Source organism: Coloeus monedula (genome assembly GCF_965178545.1).
Source record: "Coloeus monedula genome assembly, chromosome: 5".
NCBI lineage: Eukaryota > Metazoa > Chordata > Aves > Passeriformes > Corvidae > Coloeus > Coloeus monedula.
In genome coordinates this window covers 11,727,543-11,746,311 of record NC_138785.1, presented here as the reverse complement: position 1 = coordinate 11,746,311, position 18,769 = coordinate 11,727,543, and the positions used below count along the sequence as shown (strand labels likewise).

General features: G+C 36.9%; 1 protein-coding gene across 5 annotated transcripts in view; it reads left to right on the top strand.

The window, feature by feature from the left end:
* The window catches only part of INPP4B (inositol polyphosphate-4-phosphatase type II B), a 337,675-nt gene that overhangs the window by 201,175 nt on the left and 117,731 nt on the right, over window positions 1-18,769 (top strand). For all 5 annotated transcript variants that reach the window (XM_082281863.1, XM_082281864.1, XM_082281862.1 and 2 more), the window contains 4 exons: window positions 934-1,013; window positions 9,044-9,155; window positions 11,820-11,892; window positions 17,560-17,707. In XM_082281863.1, coding sequence (XP_082137989.1) covers window positions 934-1,013; window positions 9,044-9,155; window positions 11,820-11,892; window positions 17,560-17,707 — 413 coding nt within the window. The remainder of the gene's footprint in view (window positions 1-933; window positions 1,014-9,043; window positions 9,156-11,819; window positions 11,893-17,559; window positions 17,708-18,769) is intronic.

Sequence of the window (18,769 nt, the reverse complement as noted above, 5' to 3'; positions counted from 1 at the left end):
AATGTCATGATCTCATTATAATTTATCTAGAGCAAGTGATATTGTGTTGTATATTTGAAAGATAAATGGATAGAAGATGGCCGTAGGCTGTTAGCTTCTTTCCCATTGTTACCAAGGCAAGAATACTACTGCTGGCCAAGTTGACAAAATGGGATTTCAGCAATGTGCAGCAGGATACCAGCAGAGGTTAAAAAATAACCAAAGTGCAAAAGAATATTTAATCCTTTTTCCTCTTTGTACTTTTTTTTTTTTTAAACGTGTGAAGGTAATTTTCATAGAAGAAAAAGATGTAGTGGTGTAGCTTATCAACTTTAGGCATTCTAGTTGCCTTAGCACATTTCTTTGCACTTGTAATGCAGTGAATAGGTTCACCTTACAGTGGAAATAGAGGAAAAAAGTACTTAAAGCATTGCCAAGAACTAGAGAAATATAACATTTCTATTAATAAACTTGTGCTGAACTCAATTTTAAAATACTTTCCTAGCAAATATGTTCATATTAGGAATACATGGTAGTGCCAAAGGCTTGAGGAAAAACCATAACAAGAACAACTTCGGTAAAAAACTTAGCATTTTTTGTAATCCAGAAATTAGAAAAATAGAAAGAAATAGATGCAAAATGCAAATACTTGTACTGAATGAAATTTTTCCTGTGGCTGTACGTCTTACAACCTGTTATTTTGTCAGGTTGTTTGACCATTCTTAATGGAAAAGAGAAAGTTTCCTGCTGATAAAACCAAAGTTTTTAACATTTTACTGATAATCATGATACAGATGCATAAAAAAATTTCTAGTGGATAGAGTGTCAAACTGTTATATTGAAATGCAGTATTTTTTTAGGTACCAAAGAAAGAATTTCAAGTGTGAGACGAAAAGAAGTAACAACTAAAAAATGAATGGATGTGTTGTCTTTTCTTTCTGCTTTGATTTGTAGCGAAGCTTCCTGGGCTGTGCAACATTTAGAGTAGTAGATCTGGTAAAGTCAAAGGAACAACAGTTGACCCTTACTCTCAGGTAAGTGTTTCCCTCTGTTGTAAATCATGGTGAGTTAATAACCCTTGGCACTTCTCATCCAAAGAAAGTCAACAAAGATGGGGAAGGGTCTGGAGCACAAGTCATATGAGGAATGGCTGAGGGAGCTGGGAGTGTTTACCCTGGAGGAAAGGAGGCTCAGTGGGGACCTTATCACCCTTTGCAATTACCTGAAGGGAGGTGGTTGTGAGGTGGGGGTCCATCTCTTCTCCCAGGTGGCAAGTAAGAGGACAAGAGAAAACAGCCCCAGGTTGCACCAGTTGAGGCTTAGATTGGATATCAGGAAAAAAATCTTCACATGAGGAGTTATCAGGCACTGGAACAGGCTACCCAGGGGAGTAGGCAGGTCACCATCCCTGGAGGTATTTATAAGACATGTAGATGTGGCCCTGAGGAACATGGTTTAATGATGGACTTGGCAGTGCTGGATTGATGGTTGGGCTCGATACTCTTAAAGGTCTTTTCCAGTCTAAAGAATTCTATGATTGCTGCTTGACTGGTTTTAAACTCCATATTCCATCAGGTATATATTAGAGGTCAACTTGAAGTGCTTCTAATTCTGCCATGCACAAATTCAAAATTAAACACCAAAATTAAATACCAACCCTATAAACTGGAGCTTCCCAGGTGCCAGATTAGAAAAGGTGATTTTATAATATGATAACCTATGGAAGAATTGCAGGCAATTTGGCATAGGGAATATTCTTTCAAAGTTTCCTTTAGAAAGGAGCATAAGATTCCCAGTTTGGTTTACTGTGTGTGGTTTAAACAATTAACAGTATACAGTTTGGTTTGGTTATCAGGCATGTTGAAAGAAGGAGGGCTTAATTATTATCCCATGTGAAAATGGTTGTGGTCTCCTAAACTCATTGTTATATGCAGCCATACTGAAATTATGGGGGATGTGATGTACAGCTCTAACCAGTGACAGGGTGCAGAGCTGCAGGAGGGTCAGAGCCAATGTTCAAAACCTGGGGCTGGGCTGAACAGACATTTCTTAAAGCTGTGCACTGAAGGAAGGAAAAACAGTTTTAACCCTGTTACTCTCCTGCATGGCTTAAGATAAATGAAGATACAAATCAAAACCTTTTGAAGGTTATGGGCAACCTTTTAGGTGGTGATTTTCAGAATAAATTTATTGGACTTTTTATAGTGCAGGGATTTTGTTGAGCTGATTATTCCAAGTGCAATGGAGGCTTATTTGGGATTACTGGGAAGGTACAGTTAAGCTTCACAGAGCAAGTGCTCAAACTCATCATGCGTCTACAAAGGCAACATTTGGGGGGGAAAGAAGGTATGACTGGGAGAACTGAGACACTGGTGTATGTTGTGCCTGTGATATTGTACATAGGTGCTGTGGGAAAGTTGTGTTACATTTGTTACCCTGAGCACAGGAAGACAGCCTTAATTTGGTTTACGGAGCAAATTATGACCCATTCAGAGGTGTCGTGGTACTGCCACTGTGTCAAGGACATTTTTTAGAAATGGAAACCTGTTGAAGTATTTTGGCACCTGCCTTCCTATTTCAACAAGAGTAGTTGCATATAAATGTGTGTAGTTTACAGGGCAAAGTTGACAAAGTACTTTGATTTTAATTTCTCCCAAACACAGAAAATGCCACACCTAACAAGGAGATAACTTTGTCTAACAAAAAACCCCAGTTAAATAAAATGTGAACTGACTGATCCCTATGGGACTCAAAGGCTAGATAAATGAATTCCAGCTTTTTGATTGTAAGAATCTATTCTTACATGAATTCAAGTTGTCTCTAGCTCTTTGGGATAAACTTTGCTTCTATAACTGACATATTGAGAATTCGATCTGAAGACTGCCTTCAACAGGTGGCACAGTAACTGACAGAATGGAAAGTTTCAGGACAGTTTCAGAGTAAGTATTTTGTATCTCACCCATCCAATTTGTAATCAAAAAGTAAAGATGGAAGACTTGTAAGAAATAGATGAAAAGTTTAATTAATATTTTTAGTCTTGGTTGTCCTCTTTGTTCAGGTAACACTAGAAGACAAATATACCAATTCAAATTAATTTCCAGATACATTAAATGATAGGGTATAGTCAGTTGGATTTTTTTTAAGAAAAAAAATCCTAACCATTCAAATGTGGGATTTGTTTCTGATTATGATTATTCAGCAGCAGAAAGTCAGTAGAAATTATCTGCATTTCTTCGATGGCAATTTAACCAGAGCAGTCTACTAATTTAAGCTTGCTTTCCTCTAATCACCCTGAGGTAATAGTACCTCTCAGGAGGATAAAGGATATATCAAGGGACTTGTCAGAGCATGAATTTCTATTTAATTCTTGTTGATATTCTTTGGATATGAGTTTATCAGGGAGTGCCTGTGATTGAGATTCTTCTTTGTTAGATTAGAAGTAGAGATTTAAGGACCCGGAAATAGCTCTGTGGTGTACCCAGTAATTATTGGTGTAATTATAAAGTCTGGTTGATTTTTAACTGAGTTTTCTTTTTGTTTTCCTTTCATTCTTTAGTTATTATGTCTTGCCATTGTCTTCCTGAGGTACAATGTAACAATATAAAAGTGTTTTTCAAGGAATATTCTTGTATTTTTTTGTTATTTTGTGGAGACCTAACATGTGTCTACAATTTCTTACTGTTGACACACTGTGCTCTACTTTTCCCTTTTCCCACCATTGTACCCTAATAGCAATTAGGGACACAAGTTACGAAACCGCTACAAAAGGACTTTTTATTCAGATTGTCCTTTCTCCACCATAAAGGTTCTCTAAACTGGTGGCTGAGTGCTTCTGGTAGATCTGTGCGCGTGTAGCTAATCATCAAAACACAAAAAGGTCAATTTGTAGAATTACTTCAGTGTACACCACTGATGTTGTCAGAGGAATTTAGTTGCTAGAGATTTGGGATTGCAGTTTCCAATATGAAATTTATAAAAAGAGAGATGCTTTCTGTAGACTTGCATGTTTCATTTTGCAGTGATAATGCAATGTCACTTGCTTCCAGCTTTCTCATACAGTTGTGATGATGAATGGGATAAAATGGGCTGTTGAACGAAACAAAAGTCCTTTTCAGTAGGAGAAGATTTCTTAACATTGACTCTACAATATTGTGTGTCCAATTAAAAAAAGAATCACGCATATTTTTTTCTTTCTAAATGAGAGCTAGGTATACGGGCTGTTAATTTAGCAACAAAAGCTGATTTTTTTTTAGTTGATTTAATTTAAAAGTTCAATTTGGAGGAACACTTTACCACACCCTTCCGTTAAGAACAGCACAGTGTTTTGGTTCTCTGGGTTTTTTTCCCTTGGTTGAGCTCTGTGGCTTTTTGCAAAGAGCTAGCAATCAGTACTTCCATTAGCTCCTTCCCCTGTGGTGGTAGTTTGCCTGTTTCCAGGAAGGCTCTCTTGAGCTTGGGCAATTTTTGTTTGATTTCCACTTAGTTACATGTAAGAAGCAGCAAAGGAAAAAGATAATGGTTCTCTCTTGTGTTCTCTGCAAAAATAAGGTACATATGTCTGTCATGCTGCTCTTAAGAAACTAGACAAAAGTGTAGGTAGGATACTTCAGTGTGAAACTGGGTTGGTGTCAATTCCACTCAGATCCTTTGGCCCCTGTGAGCAGGAACTCTATAGCAGTGGAGCTAAACAAACAAGAACTAGGACAGAGTGCATGAATTATACAGATTATCTGTGAGGTTGTGCCTCTGCATGTCTGTCAATCATGTACTATGCAGACTTTCTTTAAGCATGTGTCAGTGCTTAAGCTCTTGGACAGTATCTGTTTGTCTAGCTATCTAATTTTAGTTGTCTTCATTAATCTTGGACAGGACTGAATTTTCTTTAAATAAAGGAGATAAACCTAAGTATTTTTGGAAAGAAAGTGCTCTTAATTTCCCTCCCTCCTAACAGCTTGTAGTTCAGTGGGCCAGAAAACATGTAACTGCACTTTGGTAGTAGTAATATTCACAAAATTTAACTAACTAGAGAGAACTGGAAAGCAGCACAGTGATTTCTGCAGTCATTTACGTACTTAGCATAACTTCCCTAGGAAATGATGACCATAAAATACTATATATTTCACTACTTTTCCCTATTAAAATTCAAAAGAAATTTGTCTACAACTAGTTGTACTTGGTGTCCGTCCTGAAATTGTTTCTTGGCTGCTTCATGTTGTGTCATCCACCCCAGGAAGCTGGTGAACAACAGCTTGGCTTTATAAGTCAGGCAAATCTCCACTAAAGTTGAGGTGAAACTTGTTCTGACATGAAGCTTAATCAACTGTACATTGAAATAACGAAAACAGAAGGAACTGAGCATTGCAAAACTTTATTTACCTTAGAATGCAACAGAATGTTATTTACAGTGGACTTGTTTAAAACCAGTACTGATTGTTGTAATAGGCTTCACTGTGAATTCACAGAATAAACGTTTTTATGCAAGTACAATACTTTTGTGCTTGGATATATAAAAATATATTATACCAGTGGAGAAATTAATTTTATGACAATCTGCAAGTTAATCTGTGCTAATTGCATTTATTGTGTATTACGCACTGGAGAAAGGAGCTGCCTGCTAGACCCAGTCTGCAGTCTGCTTTTCAGGCAGTCATTTTGTCTTTTATAATTAACACAGCCATGCAAACATGCAGTTTGCTTCCTTTTTTTCTTTGTGTGTTTTTGAATATTTTTCTTTTCTTTTTATTTGAAGAAAGATGTGTGGCCATGGGAACCAATTAGCAGGCCTAAATTTGCATATTCAACATAGTAATGAGACTTGATGAGATCAGCATTGGAGGCAAGTGCTGTTCTCAGTCCATCTAGCTCACTTACTTTTCCATCACTAACTGGTTACGTTTTTCCTCTCTGGATGCCTTGGCCAGCATCTTATGGCCAGAAGTAATAAGGTGGGCACAAATTCCTGCGGCTCATGATGTTACTGGTGATCTCCTTTCCTCACATTTGAGGGAACTGATACTGACCTGGGGGTCCTTAAGGACTTGGGATGGTAGAGAAATCCATTTCAAATGCAGGTGCTCTGTCAACAGGTATCAGATGATTGCTGCTCCTTGTCCCAGGGCACTAAAACAAAATCAGCAATTTCCAGCTCCATAAGACAGGTGGATTTTGTGCCATGTATGGGCTTCTTACATTGACACTGATTTTATTCTTTTTGCAGTATCCCCCATCCCAACTTGCCCTATGCAGGTTGTCAAGGTGCAGTCCTTTGTTCTGTGAGGATATAGTGTGTCTTGTCTCATGACTGAGAGTAATTTGATGCAGGGACCATCTTCACTGCAACACGTGGGTGCAGAGCGCCCTTCTCAGCTTTACTAAACTTCAGCAAATAAGCTGGTTCCATCCTAATGCATTATGAAGTGTTCTAAAATCAGTCAACTATTTCTCTGGTGTTCTGTTGAGCAGTGTGTATGTGTGAGATTCTCTTCACATCTGTGCAGGCGAATGACACTTCGTGTGTACATATATGTGTGTGTGTGTGCTGAATACTATTTGTGCAAAGTAAAATAATATAGGTTTTATCCTATTAAAGTATGATCAGTAAGGGTTTTTTTTTTTTATTTTTCCCACTGCATCACTTCTGTTTCTCCCTTTTAATTTTCTTTCAAGTGAAATACTAATCTCATGGTATTGCTGGAAAATTTGAAATGCCTGACATGTCTATTTGAAGACAGTCATGTACTGCTGGGGTTTTAAAATCACAGAGTCTGACACTGCTCACAGCAGTTTTGCCCTGGGCATTTATAGAGCTCTTTGTTGATTTGTATGCCTGTAGCATTCAAAAGAAACTTTGATTTGGTGATTTGTTGGTTTTGTTGTTGTTGGCTTTTTCTGTTAAATTGTGTTTTCATATTTCTGTGTGGGAAGGTAACTGGAGGAAGAAGTACAACTACAATGCACCAAGTCCGGCTGTTTAGTTTTATTGTGTTGCATTACCTTCTCTTGCAGGTAATGTATGTTCCAGATTGCATATGTATTAGACCAGAACAGGAGTGATTTTGACAAGAAAATAATAATAATTAATAATAATAATAGTAATAATAATAATTTTTTTTAAAAAGTAAAAGTGAAATTAGATCAATCATTGTTTTTAAACCTGTACAAAATACATATTACTCCTCATGCAGGCAAGCAATGCAGTGCTCACTGCCATACTGAGGCCAAGCTTTTAACAACAGCAGCAAGGGGAATATGTCACATTCTAAAGAACAAGAGACAAGGACTGCAAAAGTACAACTATCATTTCCATTTCCATTTTATTTTACTGGAGCAACAGGCCTTGTTGGCTTGGATCAGTTCATTCACTTGGCACTTTGATCAGAACACCTTAAGATGTTGAAAAATTTTCAATCTTATAACCACACACTTTGGTTTTTAAAGCTATATGTGATTTGCTGACAATAATGTATTCCCTTTCTGCTTGGGAATGCTGTAGTGCATTTGTTGACATAGCCGAGTTTGGGTGCCGGTTTGATGCAAGAAGGAGAAAAGAAGTGAAGTCAAACCACGAGGCTGTGGCAACTCAGGGGAAAGTTCTTCATTCAGAAGGGACTTAAGTTGTTCTCATGCATTTCAAAATTATTATGTATTTCTGCTCATAAGCACCATTTGGACATTGAACCCTTTCTACTTTCCTTCTGTATACTCTGTTAATTAACATAGGCTTCTTCAATTGCAAAACTATCTGGAATTGGTTCATTTTGAATTGTTCCTTTATTGTCAGTAATTAATTTGCCTTAGAGCAAATGAAGTTTTAAACATGTAAAATATGAAGAATTATGTTTATTTTGCAAGGTTTTATAGAAGACCAGATTTGTATAGTTGCAAAGTAAGTGTATTCTACTGAGCCTAATGGTTTGCAACCAAAATAATTATTTAAATTGGAAGCTTGGGGTAACTATTTTTTGCGATTTTACTGTAGGAGTTGGACTTGATGATTCTAACGGGCCTCTTCCAACCCAGCATATTCTATAATTCTGTGATTTTGTGATTTTATGACATTGAACTTTCCTATGTATTCTTTTTTCCTTATTCATCACTCTTCATTTTCACATCTCGGATTATACACAGTATTACCCCAAACACATTGGTTTTTATTCTCCTTCCTCACTGTGCTTTTGTAATTCTGCTGAACTTACTCTCGTAATTTCCTTTTGCCTGTTTTTGCTTGGTGCCTGTTGTTACTCTTCCCTCATTATTATGAAATGGTCTGTTACTCTTCTTTCCTCCCTTTCAAAAAATCCAGCTGTTCAGAATAAGCCAGGGGAGATAGACTGTGCCATTATAACCTTGGTGCTGTGCTGGCAGTAAAAGCTGAAAAAGCATTCTGTATCTTTCTGGAGTTTAAACCCTTGTCTCTTCCAAAAGGTAGTCAGTGATGCTCTTTTCTTGGTGATGTACATCTGAAGTGCTATTTGTTTTTGATTAATTGGAAGTAAACTATTTATGGAGATGACAGTAAAGGAATTCACCTGGAACTGTACTACCATTCCTATGTAGTTCAAGAAATAGGATGGATTCTGAATAATTACTCTGGGAAGGGATTACAAAAGGAAAAGTGATATTCAGATTAGTTTTGTTGTTTTGGTTTTGCAGGGTTTTTATTAATACACTGAGTACGTCCTTTCTTTGAAGATTGTTAGGAAACAAAGCCATGCACTCTGCAATGGGATTGCAGGTCCTAAGTGGAATATTGGTGCAGTACTACAGCCCTTTATCCGATGGTCCACAGGCAGGATAAGGTCTAGAATGAACACTTGGCAGTGCTCGTGGATTCATGCACCATTTATAGCACTTACGCATTCTCAGTTTTGTGATGAAAATATTCAGTGCCCTAAAGAAGTTGCCTCATTGTTAACATTTGGTTTGTGATTGTAAATAACCAATTCAATACAGGTGACTGCAGCTGTACAGAATGGAGAAGGGACTAAATATTTACTGACAATATTTTAATTGAAAGAATTTGATGCTGCAAGTGACCCAGTGTTGTGGGTTGTTTTTTTTCCAGAACATCTGATGGTGGAAAGACAGTCGGTACCATTGAAGTCAATCTTGTGAAGATGAGAGAGCTAGAGGAGGGGGAAACAGACCACTTCACAGCAGATACCCAGGATCAAAAGGTAGAAACTCAGTTTATTGCACAAAGTTAATTAGAATGATCAGTTGTACCAGATGTCTAAAATACTAATTACCAAATTGGGTTAAGGACTTAAAACAAAATTTCTGGAGTAAGTAATATGTACACTTATCTCCTTCGACTAAAAAAAACCCTCATGAAAATATACAGAGTAATATTCTAACTTGAGTTTCCTAGTCCCTTTCCTTCCTTAAGAAAAAAATAGCTTATTTTTATCTCAACTGAATGTATTTGATCTCTTCTGATCAAAAAACTGTCCAGAGAGATGCCGTAAATGTGGCTTCTTTTTTCCTTGGATAGCTGCTCTGCTTTCTGCCCTTGAAGTCCTATTCATGTTGATTTTTATGTGCAATCTGTGCCTACAATACTGAAAAGCTGGGAAGAATGACAGACAGGCAAGCCAAAGAAGAGGTGAATTCCCTTGCAGAGGTGCAGGTTCAGCTGCATTTCATGGGAGCACACAATTTTTGCAGCCCTAATACGATGGATTACTGCTTAACACTATGGTGTATTCTGTTCTTCATGGAAAAAAAAAAAGTACATATTGATAGAGGGAATGCAGCATTTTTTGTTTGGAAGTAAAATATAAAACCGTATTTTTTGAGAAAAGGACCTTATTTTCAATATATTTTCTGCTCAGCCAAACCAGTCTCCTCTTGGGTAAAATTCTGAGGGTAGATTTTACACTTTATTTTCACCACTTATCTCAAAGGACTTCAATGCCTTTTTAAAACAGTAGATGAGTGGGACCAGTTCCAAAATGCTAACAAATGCTGTGAAACCTTTCTGATTTTGAACTGTAAAACTTGTACAAGATATGCAACATGAGGGTTTTTTTCAGCCTTCTGTTTCATTTTGCTTTTCTTCCATTTCAAAATGTGAAATGAGACTCCTTGCAATTATTTGAGATGTAATAAATGAGCTGCATCTGGCCTGGGGGAGACAGAAGGCTTTAGTAGCATCTTTCTAGGGGTTTCTAATACTTGTAAAGAAAGACCAGCCTTGCGACAGATGTATTTTCTGTGGTCTTTAAAGGATTCCTCAGTTTGTACAAATTAGTTGCAGCAGAGTCTTGGTTTATATGTTCATAGTGAGGATGTGTGCCAGTTTGGGCAAATTTGGAGGAAAATATCCTCTGATAGAAGGCAGGTTACAACCATCCTTCCCCGCCCAGGTTCAGGAAAAAAGAAATTTTTTTCCTCAGAAGAGAGTGAAAGAGATAAAAACTATTTATTTAACAAACACACAGGAAAAGAATAATAATGCTAAATAATAAAACCTCTCGCCATGGAAAGAAACGTGGGAAGATTTCAGAGTCCTTCCGTAGTCTCTCTCTCCCCCTCCTTGGAGCTGGGACGGGGTGGTGGGCCCCCCTCCAGGGCCAAGGCCTCAGTGGAAAAGTCCTCCCAATATATTCTGATGTTGAAACAGTCCAGCAGAGGAAAAGGGAAAAAAACCGAAGTCCCAGGAAAACAAAAGTTCAACTCTCCGTCTCCCTCCAGAGAAAAAAGGCTGAAAGCTGGCTGGAAAGCAAGCAGGGTGGTTCTTCTACTCTCTACCCGTAGAAAGCAGAACACAGAGGAGTCTGTGTATCTGTGTCCTTAAAAAAAAACTGTAAACTGCTTTGAAAGTTTTGCTGGTTTTTTTTTTTTCTCTCCCCCCTCTCAGGCTCAGTTTAAAGGCACAGAAATGGCAAAAAATTAATTTTTGGGCATAGAGCAGAGATAGGGGATACACATCGTAAAGTCACCCCAAGAGAGGATGCAATTGTTAGAATGTAGAGTTACTGAATTACTTCAAATAAATAACTTTTGAATTGGGTTTGCTCACTTTTAGATAAACTATATGCAGGAATTTCTCATGGAAGAGGAAGGCGATGGTTAAATTCATTTCCAGATATCAACTGGTAGAGAATACATCATGTCTTGCTCTCTGCCTTAGGTTTTCCAACTGAACTTCTAGAAACTGGGGAACATAGCTCCCTATCACCTTTAGAGACTCTCATTTGTTTACTAGCTGGGGGTAGGAGGAGCATTAAAACTATACTTCATACTACATTTAACACAGGTGTACACTGATTGATTTTTCCATAAACTTTTTATACTTTTATGCACTAATCTTATCAAAGAAATATTCCAGTTCACTTGTATAACATATTACTTTTATCACAAACTGCAAGCACATTTTAAAGACTTTTATGTGCTTCCTACCTTTCCCTTGTTTAAAAATTAATTGTTTTCTTGCAGAGTGCATGTGAAAACTGCTTTGCCTAAAGAAACTCCTTTGAAAGCACAAAACTTGTCAAAAATTGTTTTAAACAAAAGTGCCTTTTTCTTAAAAATATAATAAAATATATTATTAAGCTAAACTATTAATATCTCTCAACCCTTCTGCCACTATACTGCTAGGAAACCTTTCTGTTTTATTATGAAACAGCTGATCATATTTTGTCATTTTCTTGGCTATAATTTTGATTGTGTTACAGTATCTTGGAACAGAAATATAAAGAAAAAATGTAAATTATAATTAGGGCTTCGGAAGTTTATATTATTATCAGTGATGGTTTTCTGGCTACCTTTTATAAACTGCCATGGATTTATTTCTGACCCCTGAATGTGTCACATTTGTTGTTGCATTTCTTTTGCAGTGTGCATTGGTTCGTGAGTGTACAGCCACTGAAGGCCTAAGTGGGAAAGACAACCTACCTTCCTTAAATGCAGGTAAGAATTCCAGCGTCTCTAAGAGATGGCTCTTTCAATGCTATGTCAGGTCCTGAAGAAAGCACATAGATTTGTGACAGAGCTCATAAAAACTCTTAAAATGCTGCACAGATGTTTAAGTTCAATATTTTAGTGTTTTATACATATTTGACAGTATCATTTTATTGAGAAATGTGAGGAAATGTGTGTCAGTTATTCTTTCTGAAGCAGTGCATGAAATCTTCATCTCCTACATCTTTACAGTTCAATGATTTTCAAGATTGTCAGTGACTTCCATGGGCATGGAATTAACCTCGTAAGATTCTGTCATGTCATTGCATGGCATTCTGTTAAATTATTATGCATTATTTGTAAGTGAATACCTGGGAGAATCAATCTCTCACATAGCTGATGAAGTGGCAGTTTCAGTTTGATCTGGAAGCTGTCTGTTGTAGAATAAAGGGAGCTGTTGGCAAGGCATTCTCAATTCTAGGTCAACTCTGGGGTTGTGTGCATGGTGTTAAACTAGAGCTATTTCTCTTTCATTATACTGAGAAATATTACATGCTGATATGCTGCACCATAAAACTTTTATTAGCCCAAGTTTATGAATCTCCATTACTCTGCAGTAACAATGTCACAAATAAGTTATATGGGTCATCTGAAACCACAGCGCTGTCAAGAATTCTGTGTTTGCTGCATACAGTTGAGGAGGAATGTTACTGAAATTTTACAGCCTTTTAAAACCTTTACTGAAACTTTTTCATATGACTTCTCTGATAGGACAGACTCATTAGACTAGCTTTGCAGTCTGAAGGAAGCACTAAAAACCTCCAAAAATTAAGTTCTTCCATGTATGCATGAATGCTGTAATTTTTTTCTGTGAGTTATTAAGATTAGATGAGAAATGGAAAAATTTCTCCTACAGAGCTACCATTTCTTTTCATCAATTCAAAGTGAGAAAGATGTTAATTGAGAATTACTGAATGTACAGGAATTACATCTGGCTCCAGAAATTCCTGAACTGGAAACAGCTGGAGGCAGGGAGGGTATCTTGCATGTCTAGGTATCTATTTATGGCTATTCTTGGAGACAAGATACAGAGACAAATTGAAGGATTTGATCTAACTCAGTGCAGTTGTTTGATTCTGATTCTATATGTTATCCAGAATAGTGGGACAAAGAAATGACATCTCTGCTCAGAGAACAATACTGATTCATGACTGATTTTTCCTATTTGTTGCCTCCCTTTTGTGGGTTTGATTGGGGTCTTTTGTTGACTTCTTTTGTATAGGAAAATGCTGTAGATCATGTATGTATTTTGTTGGAACTTCCAAGGTAGATGTTGGTTTTATGAATATTGAAGTCGATCAATTTGTCAAGAATATTTGCACATGATTCTATAGCATATCTAGACAGCGTTTCTACATTTATTATTCTCACATACAAACACACAGTATAAAACCAAACCCCACCCAACAGTACTAGGGTTTATAAAGTCAAACATACTGTGGAGGGCCTTTTTTTTGTCATTTTTTGGGTTTTCAGGTTTTTTTAAAAGAATTGAGGGGAAGGAGCAGAACCGCAGGTGCATATGCAAGAAATGACAGCATGCAGGATATTGGAAAGAGTTTGCACTCACAGGAAATTTGTTCTGATAAATAATTACTCTTCAGTCTGTTTCCTGCACTTGTGACTTTCTCTTCCAGCATCATCTCCATTTTCCTGCTGACACCAGGCACTGGTTCCAGGTTTTGTCAGTCCCATTCTTTTTACTGAATTCCCAGTTTCTTTTCTTAGAAAATTTTAGCTCTCCTTTTATACTGTCAGCCTCTTTCCCCAACCCATCAGACTTCTTCCCCAGCATGCCTCTGTGACTGGGCTTCCTGTGGATTAAGGCTCTCTGTGTTGCCTGGAGACAGACTGGATTTCTCATATGGGTACCTGTGCAAAAGTGTCAGGAAACCTGATAACATGCTTTCCCTGCTGTGTTCATACAGAAGTACCCCATATACATACATATTTAGTACATGTGTATATCGTTGTAAAGCTTTCTGGTACTTTCTGTTTCTTATTGTGTATCAGGCCTTCAAAATGATGCAACTGGAAAAAATACCCCTCTGTGCATCCTTAAGCCTGTAGGCATAGAAGAACACTGGCATTCTCCTGAAATTTAAATCTTAGGATAGGGAACTTGCAGCCCTCCAGTGAGTTATGAGATGCTTATTCAGTGAGTGGGAATGAGTACTGTATTTCACTGCCTTATCACTATTCCATTTATACCCCAAGAAATTGAATTCACGTCTCAAAATTCATTTATTTATAATGCTGGAGAGTTTGCCAGTTGTTTGCATGTAAACAAATTGCACTGTAAATAAAAAAGAGAATAAAAGTAATTGAAATTAAGCAAAATTAAGAAAGCTGTAATTATTATTCCTGAGGTAATACACATCATATACCTATGCTACAAAGAAAGATATAAATAGAAACACTGTTAGTAAATTAATAAATGGCAGAGATATGCTTTGATCTATGTTCAATAGGGAATGAAAATAAAACCAGAGTATTCAATCTTTTATTATTTTTTTACTCTGCTTACAAGGGAAGCAATGTGAAGGATATTGCATGGAATAAAAAATGCAGAGGTCTTCACATTTAAAAATGAGAATGTCCAAAAATACGGATGGGTAAATACATGGCACTGGCTTTTAGGCTTGATGCTACAGAGAAAAGCTTTTAAAATTGGGTTTTCTCTTTTTTAAGCACTGCAGTTCATGTGGATTTTATTTTTTTAACCCCTCTCATGATCACTGTCTAAATACAGGAGGGATCATGTTTACAAAACTTCCACTCATTTTAATAACTACTTTTTATAAAAGCCAATTCTACTCTTGCCATTCTTATTGTTTGGGTGCTTTTACATGTCTTCTAGAATTCTGTTCTAGAAAACTTGTTATAGTTAGAAATTAATTACTGTCGTAGTTGGAAAGGAAGACACTTCTGAAATTTGTATGGAATTGCATGATTTCAGTAGTTCTGTTTATGAGGAAAACATCAAGCACTATGCAGTTTTTATTGACAATCTCAAGCTTTAATAATGCTGCATATTGGAATTATTTGGATTCTTTGGGAAAAATTCCCAGGCTTTTTTTCTGAGTTTCTAAATTAAATTTTCTTCCTAAACCCATGGAGAGATGATTTGACCATTTTAAAAAACTACAAGACACTTGAGATTACCCCCATCTGAAAATTCAGATCTGAATCAAAAACCTGAAAATTCAGCTAGTACCTGGAGAGTAGTTTAATAATTCTAGCAACCATAAAAGTCACAATTTTAGATCCAAATTTTCTGTGTCCTTTGTCCCTTGCTGCAGTCCTGATGGGTTTTCTGTTTTTTTTTTTGTTTTTTTTGTTTTTTTTTTTTTTTTTTTGTTTTGTTTTGTTTTGTTTTGTTTTTTCTTTGTGATTGTTGTGGTTGTGGTTACAGGGGGGAGATGGAAGGAAAGAGATTTTTCAGCTACATATTTGCTTTAGGTTCTAACAGATTAATGTGTATTTTTCAGTGTAATAGATTCTGAGTGCAAATTTAAGGGCAGTTCTTGGAAAAACATGCTTTGATAAACTCCTTAGGAAGTAGACATAAAAAGGTAAAATAGAGAAAAGAGTCTTTTGTGTCTGGGGCATCATCATGTAAAATGTCCGGGTAATATATACCAGGCTGCTCCCAACTGATCAGGGGGCACAACAGAAAAAAAACAAACCCAACCCAAAATTATCATCTGGTTTGGCAGTTTTCTGTTTAGGGCCAGACCTGAATTAGCCCTTAGTTTCCCAAGCTCTCCCTGACATTTGAAAATTTGTATTCCCTGCCTTGTTAATGGGAGATGATTGGTGCCATATATCAGCCTTGAGAAATGACAGAGACTGTTAATATTACTGACAAGACTGGTTTCATTGATTACAAGAATCTCAGCAAAAGAGAAGGAAAATAGGAAATATGTATTGCAGCATGTTTTAACCAAGTGATATAATAAAGCCCAGACAATGGGTGGAAGTTGATCATAGGCTTGGAGATGCGTTTTTCTGTAGTTAAATCTGTGTAGTGAAGATCCTCAAACTCTAAAAGTGTGTGGAAAAATGTTTGAACATTAAGATATTTTGGGTATTAGTAGTAAAGAAAAATTACTGTTATTCATTCATGTCAGTGATTTCAAGCATCTCTTTGGCTTATTTCATAACACTGAGTCAGAATTTAGTTTTTGAAAGTAAAATCACTAGTAACTAAAGGCAAAATAACTAAAAAGGCTTCCAGTTTTTCATCAAAGACTAATGCTGAAAGATAGTAGAGTGATGGGAATACAGACCAGTACAACTACTTAAACACTGCTCCTTTCTTTGAGTTGCCAGCGATGGGTTTACTGTCAGTATCTTTGAATCTCTGGTCTTGTTTTAGGCCTTTCCTAAAGGATTTCTGTTAAAAAACCTGATTGCTTAGATAGACAAGAGAGTTTGTGTATCTTTTATTTTTTATTCTCTATAAATCAGCCTACATAAGCATTAATGGTGTCAGGGAGTTGTGAATTGAAATGTCTATTAGCAGATGTCATTTTGACAGCAGCAGTTTCCCCACAGCACACATGGGGAATGCATTCCTTTGAGTTACAGACCACTCAGCGCCAGGTCAATGGGAGCCTACTGGAAGGCAGCTTTTTCCAGAAGGCTGACAGAAAGGCACCAGTGGAGGATTTGGATGGCTGTCCAAAGTCATTTCGAGTTGGGAAGCTGTGGACATGTGTATTAAATGACAATCATTTGTCTCCAAGTAAGCTTATCAAAGTAGTCAAACAGAACGTTTTCTTCCTCAGCTTTTCCCCTATTTGTTCTTTCTGGACAATAAGAGCAGGGTAAAAGAAAAAGATGGAAAGGAGAGAGTAGAAATTTCCCACCTTTATTATAGAACATCACTGTAAGATCTGAACGGAAATGTAGCCAACATGTGAGAACTGTAAAATAAAAACATGATGGGTTGTATGCTTCCAAAACACCAAGAAATGTGATTTTCTTATGTCATGTTGCAATAGTGATCTGAAAACAGTGTGTGTAACACAGTGACAGGGCTGTTATATTTATTTCTATGTCTTGACCGCATCAATGATCAAGGTAACTCTAAAATGGTCAAAAGTTGTTTCCTTTAATGTAGAAGCACACCTTCTATTTGTGTTAATGACTTCTGTGTGTGCATGTCAAGGGGAAGATGCAGCTGAACTCTGAGTCCTGTGCAATTTATTGGAATTGTGAGTGGTTCTAGCAGATGGCAAGCAATGGTAGGGACTGTATTGAGTTCATTGTTCATTTGTGCATTCTGGTTTTCCTAACTTCAGCTTAAATGTACGAAAAGAGAGTCTAATTTACATTCTCACTACTTTGAAATCCTAAATTCACAGGTTACCTACTGTGCTGGTAAAATGTGATTTAATGACTGTACTAGTAATACTTTGTCCTCCACATTCTGGTATAAAAAATGAAATAAAAATTAAATGCTTTTAATAGAATTTTAATGGTTCTAAAATTAATTTTGTAAGCAAGGGGGAAAACAATATATATTATTTTCTGCATGAAATTGTTGCCATAAATTTTCAGAGTCACATAACCACAGTAAAGCAATGATATGATTCTTCCCCTTTGCAGTGTTAAGAAACCCAGTCTGTAAGTTATATAGATTCCCTACTTCTGACAACAAGTGGATGCGGATCCGGGAACAGATGGCTGAGACCACCCTCTCTTTCCATGTTCCTAAAGAACTAATAAATCTGCACGTAAAGGAGGATATGAGAAGGTAAGGAAAAAGCAGCAGCAATAGTAAGAAGTAAATTTTATTTTTCTGACTTGGAATCATGCAAATTATGAGCTAAAAAATATTAATTTGAAGTATGAAATGGGTACTTTCTGGCTGCTAAGAATTTACAGCTGTAACTGAACAACAGAATTGACTGCTCAGAATTTTTAGGACTCCAGTGACCTCATAAGTTCTGAGCAACAAACTGTGCTAAAGTGCGGTCATGACTTTAAATCTGTGAATGTCAACATTTGGTTAACAATATAAATAATCTGGAACGTTAACATTTTATAAAGAATCAGCAAATGACAGGGGTGTGAACAGCATTGTGGTGTGTTTGGCTACATGTCTGGGTAGAGTTAATAACACAGACAGACATTATGCAATGGAAAATGACAAGTTTGTAGTGAATAAATCAGCAATGAGGATAAAAATGACATTCCTCTAGATAATCTAAATGAGGTGGCATAAGAAAAGGATACCAAAGTAATGTTTGTTTGAAATCTTAGTTCATGTTTGGTCTTGTAACCAGGAGAGATGTCTGAGAATCGTTACAATGCGTACAGCCTGGGGAAAAAGGAGAATAGGGAACACAGGTGTCCCAAAATCCTCTGTATGTCTAATTTCCCACTGCAGTGATTAAAATGGCAGCTTGTCCTTGAATCCTTGTAAGCTGTGCTGATAAAGTGTGGGGAAACCCCTTTATTTTAAGTAGTCCAGGGCTACCCTGAAGAGAATGCCTTCTTTATCCAGTGTTAATGGGTGATGTAGAAGATATTGCCTCTTTCCTCATGGAAGTTGCTTCACACATAGATGGGCATCTGGTCTCATGTATGAGACTAACACTGACCTAGTGCTGCATCCCAAAGCCATCCTGTGCACTTTCCTGTTGTGGTTTACAAAGGTTGTTTGTCCTGCAATATGGAGCTTCTTTTCTATTTTTATTCACCCCATCTGTTGCTTCTGTATGATGTTTTTATGCCAATAGAACAGCATGCAGAAGACTGGAATCTTGATTTTAATAGAGTCAGTGGACTGACACATGCATGGTGATGATGTGTT